Genomic DNA, 12,172 nt, shown 5'->3' on the forward strand with positions numbered 1-12,172 from the left:
GGGCCTAAATTGCAATAGCTATACACAGAAGCAAACCAATGTTTGAATTTAATCAAGGAAGTCTAGATATGTTCTCATGAGAAAAGTGTCCCGGTCCCACTGCATCATTAAGTGGCATAATAATTATTCTTCAAGACGGACACTTTACAAATGTATCAAAAGAGTGATTTATTTCTATATCATAAATTGTTGTCACTGTTGTTCCTCTTGTTGCTGTGAATATTATTAGTAGTATTATTGCTATAAACCTTTCCAAGAGGATTTGTGAATTTGTTCAATTTGAAGACTCCTATGTTTATTGTATAATCCACCCATGAAAGTTGACACAAGTACAGGTAGCAATGTTGATAGGATCAGTCATAGTCAGCTTCCACAGTGCATAAGGCTATTTACTCCACTTGCCTTATCACTAAATAATCTACATGTGTTGATGTGCTACCATGGTGTGTGCTTAAGCAAGGCCATTTACTCCACCTGCCTTATCACAAAATAGCCTACATGTGTTGATGTGCTGCCATGGTGTGTCCTTATGCAAGGCCATTTACTCCACCTGTTTTATGACTAAATAACCTACATGTATTGATGTGCTACCATGGTGTGTCCTTATGCAAGGCCATTTACTCCACCTGCCTTATCACTAAATAACCTACATGTGTTGAAGTGCTACGATGGTGTGTCCTTATGCAAGGCCATTTACTCCACTTGCCTTATCACTAAATAACCTACTTTGCTTTTTTGCTAAGGAAAGACAGAAAGAAAAAGATTAAGATTCATGCAGCAAAAACTATCAAGTATTTGACACCTGTAACATTTGTCTGGATTGGTTTTAATGTATTGTTTTACAGCACATCAACACAAGTAGGTTATTTAGTGATGACACAGTTGGAGTAAATGGCCTTGCCTAATGGCACACCATGGTAGCACATGAACACAGTTAGTTTATTTAGTGATGAGGCAGTTGGATTAAATGGCCTTGCATAAGGACACACCATGGTAGTACATGAATACAAGTAGGTTATATAGTAATAAGTTAATTGACAGTAAATTGATTCATTATCAATTATATTCATAAGGAAGGAATCCTATTGATAAAATAAACAATCACTAATTAGTGTTAACACATTGGATATTAAATAAATTTCTCAATTTCATTCAGATTTTAATTTCGTCTTCTTTTAGGCCGACCTCAATTACTGGTATAATTTTTTCCAGCTTTTGAATGGAACAATCTCTGTGATTTCATTTACTATGTCTGCCGTTTTTAAAAGAAGGCAGTAGCTAGTGAACAGTATTTGGCGTTACCTTACACTTTGCCCTTTTGAGAATGGAGTAGTATTGCTAAAATGGCAGTTAGAGATTTCCTCTTAAATGTGAAGTTTTATCTTCCAGCAACAACTACATGAATGTCATATTATCAACTGACAAATATCAAAACCTGTCAGAAACCATTTTAAGAAAATAGCATCTTTGTACAAGACTATGATTTGTAGTATATTGACCTAGCATTACTTTCTAGAAGAATATGATTTGCAGTATATTGACCTAGCTGTACTTTCTACAAGACTATGATCTGTAGTATATTGACCTAGCTGTACTTTCTACAAGACTATGATTTGTAGTATATTGACCTAGCTGTACTTTCTACAAGACTATGATCTGTAGTATATTGACCTAGCTGTACTTTCTACAAGACTATGATCTGTAGTATATTGACCTAGCTGTACTTTCTACAAGACTATGATCTGTAGTATATTGACCTAGCTGTACTTTCTACAAGACTATGATTTGTAGTATATTGTCCTAGTTGTACTTTCTACAAGACTATTATTTGTAGTGTATTGACCTAGTCGTACTTTCTACAAGACTATGATTTGTAGTATATTGACCTAGTTGTACTTTCTACAAGACTATGATTTGTAGTGTATTGACCTAGCTGTAGCTTTAAATGAATGGCAATAATTAGCATGCCATCTGGAATAGTGAAAACTGACAATACCAAGTCATCAGCTTCAAAGACAATACTCATATCTATAAGATAATCCCTTCAATTATATCTAATCAACTGTGCTGAAGTGGTCCATAAAAAGCGAAAATCCTCCTTTCATGAATCAAGCATGGTGTTATTCTATATTGCTGCTTACAACCATCAAGAATGTAATTAAATTGTGGAAATAAATAAGACGAACAACTTAAATTGCATGCATGCACATCAAGCTGGACATGGTTTCCTGAACCAGAGCTACAAATTTTATCTTTGTAACATGTTTTGATCAAACTTATTGGTATCTCAAATTCTTACACTACTAAAAGCAGTCAGTACCAATAAACAAAAAGTCTCCCTCTCAAGCATCAAAGCATTTACAACTCATATCTAGCTGCTTACAACCATCAAAAATGCAATTAAAGTATGCATGCTTGCATACTCTGCAAGTTCTGAAGACAAAAAAGAACTAGTGGACTGGTATGTAATTAGTCCATATAAAAGTATACCTCACCTCCATTATACTCCCATCTCATACCCTAAAATACATAAGATTCCATAGTCAAAACTATGTATCACTTGTTCTGAATATAATACAATAGATCAATAAGCGTATATTCTTAAGGTGACTATAAGATGTGCCAATTTTAACACCCAACTGCAAAATCATGTGTGAGTGGTTATCTTGCATTCACAAAATTCTGCTGTTACATATCTGTTAAAACGCACTGATTCTACTTCACACAATATTAAAAGAGAAGTCATAACTATATAGACCAATGTTTAAATCTTTATACACAGAAGAACACCTAATTTGGATTAAGGTACAGTTGTCATGTATATTTATTATGACAAAAGCACCCACGTCTTAGCCCCCAGGCATGAAAAAGGCATGATAATTTTTATTTGAAAAGAACATGACTAAGCAACTTGCATCCATTGATCAAAAAGGGGGTCTTATTTAATTCTGAATTCTTGTCACTGCTGATTTCAAAGTTGCAACTTTTATTATTATAATCATTATTGTTATCTTAATGTTATTATTATTACCTTTCTATTATAACAATTATTTTATTTAAACTGCTGTGCAATTCTGAAATCTACTAGACTATAAGCTGACTTGTAAGGTTTGGAAAACCTGTTTCTTATGTCATGAAGTCAAAAAAGTTGATATGAGCTTTGCTTCTCTCTATAAAAGATCTCAGGGTTACCAACCATGAATTGTCTTTGCAAATGTACTTTACTCCAATTATCTTATCTCTAAGTAAGATACTTATAGTGTTGTACTGTAAAACAATGAACAAAGCCAACTCAAACCTAACCAGAAAATAGTTGCAAGAGTAAAAGCCTTTAAAACAGCCTCCACCCTGAAATAATATTCATCATTTCCTTTCTGTCTTTTCTTTGCCAAGACACAAGTTGCACTACTATTTTGAAAGGAAATGGAGGATTGTATTACAAGTTACATGCACAAGGTAGAAATGTTTCTACTACTGCTGATAATAATAGTCAATTACTGTGCACTGTAGAGAAGATTTTGTATTTCATTAGGAATTTTATTCTTCTTTCATGCATCCTTCACAATCACTAGACAACTTAATTAATTGTAACGCAATATGCAGTACCTGTGTGCTTAAGTAAAACATTGTGCTGCTTTGCAAATATAATGCTGCTAAAAAGAAAATCGGAGATTTCCTCTTTAATATTCAATTTTATCTTGCAGAAATAAACTACTTAAATTATCAATTTACTACCTACAATAATAATAATACTAATAGTAATGCAAATAATAACGATGAGGACTTTGTACAGTGCCTAATCTTTAGAAGCTCTGAGCGCTTTACAACATTAGACAGCACCTAAAATAAAATATAATATAATGATATGATTACAAACAAAACCAACAACTACTTAGATCATCAATTTACTAGCACCAAGAACTAATTAAATTATCAATTTACTACCACCAAAAACAATCAAAAACTATAAAACTGTAAAAAGCATGACCATTCTAACAGGCTCTAACTGAATGCATCGGTATCTTGAGTTAGTTCTAGTTTCTTGGATGAATGACAATAATTAGCATGCCCTTTATCATAAAGAAAACTGACAATACCAAGATGTCAACTGCTCTGAAAAATGACACGCAATCATGCTATTGAAATAAAGAAAACTGACAATATCAAGGTGTCAGAAACTGACATCAATGACAATATTTAGCATGCCTTTTGGATTCAAGAAAACTGACAATACCATGCTGTCAGCAACTCAGAAAACTGACGCTAGCGTGCCTTTGAAATAAAGAAAACTGACAATATCAAGCTGTCAGCAACTAAGATGAATGACATTAGCATGCCATTGAAATAAAGAAAACTAACATATCAAGCTGTCAGCAACTAAGATGAATGACATTAGCATGCCCTTTATCATAAAGAAAACTGACAATACCAAGATGTCAGCTACTCTGAAAAATGACACGCAATCATGCTATTGAAATAAAGAAAACCGACAATATCAAGCTGTCAGAAACTGAAATCAATGACAATATTTAGTATGCCATTTGGATTACAGAAAACTGACAATACCAAGCTGTCAGCAACTCTGAAAAATGACGCTAGCATGCCTTTGAAATAACGAAAACTAACAATATCAAGCTGTCAGCAACTAAGATGAATGACATTAACAGGCCATAAGAATAAAGACAAAACTGACAATATCAAGCTGTCAGCAACTAAGATGAATGACATTAACATGCCATTGAAATAAAGAAAACTGACAATATCAAGCTGTAAGCGACTAAGATGAATGACATTAACATGTCACTGAAATAAAGAAAACTGACAATATCAAGCTGCCAGCAACTAAGGTGAATGACATTAGCATGCCCTTTATCATAAAGAAACTGTCAATACCAAGATATCAGCTACTCTGAAAAATGACACTCAATCATGCTATTAAAATAATAAAAAACTGACAATATCAAGGTATCAGAAACTGAAATCAATGACATAATTAAGCATGCCTTTTGGATTAAAGAAAACTGACAATACCAAGCTGTCAGCAACTCTCAAAAATGACGCTAGCATGCCTTTGAAATAAAGAAACTGACAATATCAAGCTGTCAGCAACTAAGATGAATAACATTAGCATGTCACTGAAATAAATAAAACTGACAATATCAAGCTGCCAGCAACTAAGATGAATGACATTAGCATGCTCTTTATCATAAAGAAACTGTCAATGCCAAGATATCAGCTACTCTGAAAAATGACACGCAATCATGCTATTAAAATAGTAAAAAGCTGACAATATTAAGGTGTCAGAAACTGAAATCAATGACACAATTAAGCATGCCTTTTGGATTAAAGAAAACTGACAATACCAAGCTGTCAGCAGCTAAGATGAATGACATTAGCATGCCATAAGAATAAAGACAAAACTGACAACAGCAAGCTGTCAGCAACTAAGATGAATGACATTAGCATGCCATAAGATGAATAAGCTTACTTACATATGGATATTGACAGCATCCCAATTGACCTATCTAAGAAGATTAATAAACTTACTTATGTAAGGACAGGGACAACATCCCAATTGATCCATCTAAGGAGATGAATAAACTTACTTATGTAAGGAAAGGGACAGCATCCCATGACCCATCCATAGCGATGAATAAGGTTACTTATGTATGGACATTGACAGCATCATATGACCCATCCATAGAGATGAATAAGCTAACTTATGTAAGGACATGGACACCATCCTGTGACCCATCCATAGATTATTGCCAAGATACAAAGATATAAGTGAAGACCAATTTACCCTTTGTGCCTGCACATCATACTGGATAGCGCTTCTTGGACCAGGGTTGTTACCACCTGGAAAAACAGGCATGTCAATCTGACCTCCATAATTACCAACGATTGTCGGCAAGTTCTGAAAATAAAAAAGGAGCTAGTGGTATGGTATGCAATTTGGCCAAATAAAATATGCCCCAATTCTCTGGCATCCCACTTCACACCCTCATGTACATAAAAATCCATACTCAAATAAAATGCCCTAACATTCACGTCCAGCCACTAAAACATTTGAGAGTGATTTTCATGCAATCCTGGAATTCTGTCATACACTGCATCCATCTGCACATCGGATAAAGAAATAATTATATCTAAATCATGGAAATGAAAGACATTAAATACTTTTGTACATCTAATCCTCACATGATTCAAAAACCAATGACAATGAAGAAAAATGATGGAGGAACGTGATTTATTCATACTGTATGTACATTCAGCTAATGATCATAAAACACAGAAAATAATTTACTTTATAACTGTAATGACAAGAGGCCCAAGTTTGGCATCTCTTAACTGCTATACATAACTCAATAGTTGACAATTTCCATAAGCAGGCTTATGTTGTATTGTTAAAATACAACCTATGTAATGACTCGCAAACTTTATGTCAAGCTAATTTGATAAAAATTTTAAAAAGATAAAAGGCGTAATTAAGTCATTCAAACTCAACCTGTGACCATCTCGATATTAGCAATTACCTGATAGAAATCTCGTGAATGTTGGTTGATTTCTAAATACATGGACATAAAACTGATGAATGTTGGTTGATTTCTAAATACATGGACGTAAATCTCACGAATATTGGTTGATTTTTAAAAACATGAACATTTATTACAACATGAAAGTAAATTACCTAATTGTAAATCCATACAAAAAGGTATTACTGTAATTCTTACTAAATATTAAGGTTTAATTTATAGTCATTCAAAGTCATCCATCATTCAGTGATATGAACCAAATACCTGACAAAAACTTAATGAATATGACTAATTAACATTTGTTCCAACATGCTAATAAATTATCTAATGATAATCTATACATAATCTATACTACCATAATTCTTAAAAAACGATTAAGGCTTAACTAATGGTCATTCAACGTCATCCAATATCTTGATCATATCAATTAATTCATAAATGTCATGATTTCTGTTTCCTGGTTATTATTACCATTGACAATTATGCATACAAATTAAAATGGTATTTTAGTCTGAGTGGCTTCTTTCTCATAAGTTACAAAATGTAACTGAACATGAATGAGACTAAAACCAGTCAATCACATGACATGCTAACTGTCCTTGCAAACATGTTCATTTCATGTAGTAACTAGAAGATGATGATGCATGATAAATTGTGAGAAAAAGTTCCACTGAATAAAAATGGGGAGAAACTTTTGATCATTGGCAATATTTGGCATCAGACCGATATAAGCAAACATTACTGTTTATACATTCTAAAGTGGTGGGAATGTGGAATGAATGGAGAATGATTGCTACAACCATATGTTTGTATCCCGATTTAATTTACCCATTAGTTTTGCATCATCTCTGATCATTATTCATAATTACATTGAAAAATGAATATCAGCTTAATAGACTTGATTCCATATCCTGGAAATTGAAAAATAAAGTGAACTTATGATTTGTATCAATCTTTATAAAGAAGCACTCCAAATTTGGATTAAATCAAGGTAATATTCAACAGTGATCATAAATTAAGCATTATCAAATTATAAAATGTTTATATGAAAATGCTTCCAGAAATAAAGCTGGCCATCCTCCTTTAATGTAACATGGATCAATGCATCATCCATGCTGCCCAACCAAACCTCAAGAACAAGGGCTGGGGGCCCCAAGTAGCCAATGTTCTAAATCGGTCACTGTTAAGGATCACTGCCATCTCACCTCTGTCTGTGTGGGTTCGAGTCTTGCATTTGGCCAAGTGTGGATATGTTATGTGAGAAAACTTGTCAGTAGCTTATCATGGGTCGGTGGTTCTTACCGGAGTTTTCCTGGTTTCTTCTCCACTGTTTATACTGGCCTCCATGTACAGTCTATCTTGTGCTGAAAAATGGCACTAAACCCTACAACAACAAAACAAGGGCCAAACCATGACCAAGATGGATATTCGGCAGAGGGTGAAAGTCCAGGGGCCGAATGCCTTCATCCTTACAGAAAGGAGAGGAATCTGAAGACTTCCTTCCATGGCATATACAACTGTTTTTACTGCGAGAACACCAGCAGAAAGAATTTTTTAGACCATTTGGCCAACCTAAAGTATAAGGAAGAACTCATTAGAGTTCACTAGAATGGAAAATACACCATTATCCTGAACCTATGCCCAATGCAATAGAGGACTGTGCATAAAAATAACACTTTACAGAAAAAGTGAGAGAACACAGATACATTAAATAAATATTTTCATCGTCCCATGACTATCTACTAGGGGTGCAGGTAATACGAGCTCTGTTAGTTATCCTATGAGGGATGTGGAATCACTGACCCCAAGCCTTGGAGTAAACTGTCAATACAGCTTTTATCTATATCAGTGTTTCCTTATTCCCATGTCATGGTGTAAATTTTGGTACTCAAGAAATCCAGTAGAGAAATGAGACCATAGGGAAGATGTGATACCGGTCTACCCCTTTCTGAGAAAGTGAAACAAAGTCCAACTCCCTATCCCAGGAATCAGACGGTATCATAGAGTCAAGGGAGGTATCAATCTGGTCAGTCCCCTGACTGACAATCAAAATTCAGTGTCTGGTTGCCTTATGATGACTGGTGACTAGTTCTTATACCCCATTGATTAAAAAGAGATTTACATTACCATTACCTGTCCACATGTCACCAGTCAATAACCAGTTTGGAGATTTATCCAAGCATGACCACTACTCTTCCCGGTACACAATCAATCACTGGTACTATGACTACCTTGCATGTGATGTTCATCCTTCCTGGGAAGGTGCAAATCTACCGCAGGCCTTGGCAAGGGAAAGGGACCCATCTTTCACTACTTCAAGCACCAGGGATCCTGTGTCTTTTAGCAATCTTCACACCAAAGAAATCACTTCTGGTTCTCAGTGATTGAATGATTTAACTTCCCTAAAACAGGATGTGGTCCAGATCCGTAATGGGAACAGAGTTCATTCTGAATTATTAACAAAAAAAGAGGTCTAAGTGTTGGGACTTTCTGCAAAGTTTCACAGCCCACCTGACCAAAAGTAACAAATCAGACATTCTACAACCAATACATGATAAATGAGAGAAGTAATAGTGAAACAAGTATTTTCCTATCTCACCACACTTATCCACACTATGTGACAATATGTCAGTGAAAAGGAAAATACAAAACAAAACCACTGGAAACTAGAAAAATGTTGATGATGTATACCCTAAAATTGATACTAAAAAGGGAAAGAACAAAAGTACAGCCTTTCAGATCAAGGAACCAAAATTATTGAAAATTGGAAGCAAAACAAAAGAAATAATTCAAATAATGCAAAGGCTGGGGAAGAAAAGCAAATATAATACTTCGGAATGGCTGATAAAATGCACAACGACAACAAATGTGTTGAAAGTCACTGGTGCATCCTAAACCACAAGTAGTTCAAAAGCCCATGTAAAAAAGATGTTCCATGTGCTCAAAATGTCAAAGGAATCAGACTGGAATTACGTCCGTTACTTAATTATGTGCATCCAACTGCTAACTTAGAAGAAAATATTAGATTCGACTTAGGGAATGGGCATCTCTGGAATGCAACGAAACAGCAGATAATGTAGTACTGATACTTACATTTAACCTTGGCCTTTTAATAGGACTGCCATCTTGGTACTTGACACAATTGTTATGATAAATAATAGTTACACCAGATTTCACCCATTCAGCTCTAATGGCTCTCGAATGGCTCTAAAATTACAGCGTGGAAATGTAAAAGTAACAGATAATTCAACGTTAAGTCCCTATCACTAGCAATGAAGACCCTCTATCTTAAAACTGACAACAGGTAATATTCCCCTCCATCCGTGAAAGGTGATAGTTATCTGAACCGGGTGGGGGTGAGGGTAGCTTAACAAAAACAGTTACATCTTGCAAATATGATCAATTTTGACACATTAAGTCAGTTTTTGTCACAATCATGCATTCAAGACTAAAGCCTCATGGACTAGATCCCACTCCTATTAGAGACAGATTTCGCTGATATGACCATCCATTCAGGAGAAGTAGCAATAAGATTTTCAAAATAGCAATATGGCTACCATACTCGATGTCAGAACAGCACTTTTCTCATTAAGGTCCAATAGACCATCGTATAAAAATACATGTAAGGTTTCAGAGCAATGCTCCATGTACTTTAGAAGTAAAAACAATAACAAACTTGTGATAATGGACAAACAAATAACAGACAACAACAAATTCCATAAGCTCTTCTTGCCTCTGACTAGTCAAACTGAGAAGGCATGGTGGGTTGCATTTGCTTTCACTTGATGTTATTCCAGATGCATATGAGCTGTCAAAGAGGTGGGGGAATGGAACTTATTCAGGTATATATTTCAAGCATGCCATAATGAATCTTTCAAGATAACAACTTAGGAGTGCTTACCTGACCACATTTGTGATTATGATGCTATTAAAAAAGGATGAATAGTTACTCCACTTACTCTTACTAACAGATAACTTCAGAAACTTGCATGGTTCGAATTTAACAATCATGAAAATTTAGCCTAAGTACATGTATAGTAAGACTTGTGTAAATCAAGAGTCCAGTCAAAGAAATAACTGTCCTGTTCTCTGACTCTCATAATACTGCAGCTTCATGAACTCCAAAAGAATACTAATATCAACAAAATAAGGTAATTATTTATGAATTATTAACCCTTCATGGTGTTACTGACAAACGTAACCCATTTTTTCCTGAATATGACTACGGTAGTAATACCTCATTCTATCCTGAGTATTTCTGTGGTCGTAGTATCTCATTTTATTCTGGATATGACTACGGTCATACTCTACTATGTATGTGTGTAGTGCCTCTAGAAACATGTGTTATACATTGCAAATATTTGAGTACTTCTTCACCAACACTGGAAACGGTTAAAGCATGCATGTGCAGTGAAATTTAAAAAAAAAAACCTGGTTGGAACAGAAATTGTAGGCTTGAAAATGTATCGATAAAATGATGGATGACAACTCAGATGTAACCAGATTGTAAGGATAGCGACACTAAAGTTGGCGATTTGGATAACTCTGATGATAATATTGACTTTAATGATGGGTTAGAATTGAATCAAGTTGACGAAAGAGATGATGCTTGGCTTCATGCACGTTTCGACAGTGATTCTGAGAATGAAGCTGACTTTCATGGCTTTCAAGAGGAATAGGTCCGAGATGATTTTTCACCTAAGTTGCATCCATCATTTAATTTGATAGAAGGGGTAACTGTTCAACACCCAGAAGAAGCCGATACACAACGTTACTTTCAGTTAATTTGGGATGATTTAATCTGGAGCAAACTTGTTAATAAAACAAACCGTTACATTGAACAGGAGCATATACAAATATTTCTGCTGCTGTTGCTGTATGATGCTCCATTTGACCACAATGTATTTAGAATTGCTTCTTAGGAATAAAGTAGTGCAGTTGAAATTGGTAAACAGGATAAAATGGTTTAAATACCTGTGTGATTTGATCAATGTGTGTTCCCACTAAAATTACTGGTGGCGGGATAACCTTATAAGTATGGGATTTTGCAGAATTCAAGTTTTCCTTGTCGGGTGGTGCACATGAATGTACGGAATTCATCCAAACCTCAACTAAGTCTGAAAAAAAATCAGAATACAAAGCATCATTGATTATGTAAACAATGTTAGAATGAAGTTCATGTACTTATTGGCAAGATATTTTTATAACATTCAGTCCCTGACACAATGTTGTTTCTATTACCTAAATTTATATGAAAATATGTGAAGCTCAACTTAATTAAGAAAATATGGTGCTTGCAACAATAACTGACTTTCATTCTTATCCTTCAAGTCTTGATTGTGGAAAAATGACCAAATAAGACTTCATCCACCAGCTTTACTGGAAATGCATTTTAATTAGGCATTACATATTTCTCAAGTAGTTAGCCAACTTGCTGCTAATTAAATTTTTAAACAGTGGAGTATACTAAAATATTGTTGGGTGAAATTTTATCTAAAAAATTTCTGAAAAATAAAATTTGATTTTTAAAAATCATTAGTGTAGTTGGAGAGGAAACCTGTTAATCAAAGAAGGTGAATAATAACATTAAAGCAGCAGCACATCTGGAACAAAAATGACACATTTTGCGGTGTATT

At 34.6% G+C, this 12,172-nt stretch overlaps 1 protein-coding gene across 1 annotated transcript in view; it reads right to left on the reverse strand.

Moving 5' to 3' along the window:
- LOC149784586 (uncharacterized) overlaps window positions 1-12,172 on the reverse strand; it is a 128,491-nt gene that overhangs the window by 54,786 nt on the left and 61,533 nt on the right. Inside the window, exons 6-7 of the mRNA XM_089932652.1 lie at window positions 11,511-11,653; window positions 5,804-5,917 (exon numbers count right to left, since the gene is read on the reverse strand). Coding sequence (XP_089788778.1) covers window positions 5,804-5,917; window positions 11,511-11,653 — 257 coding nt within the window. The remainder of the gene's footprint in view (window positions 1-5,803; window positions 5,918-11,510; window positions 11,654-12,172) is intronic.

The sequence above is a fragment of the Sinohyriopsis cumingii genome, chromosome 14 (genome assembly GCF_028554795.1).
Source record: "Sinohyriopsis cumingii isolate HCF-2022 chromosome 14, ASM2855479v2, whole genome shotgun sequence".
In the NCBI taxonomy this organism is placed as follows: domain Eukaryota; kingdom Metazoa; phylum Mollusca; class Bivalvia; order Unionida; family Unionidae; genus Sinohyriopsis; species Sinohyriopsis cumingii.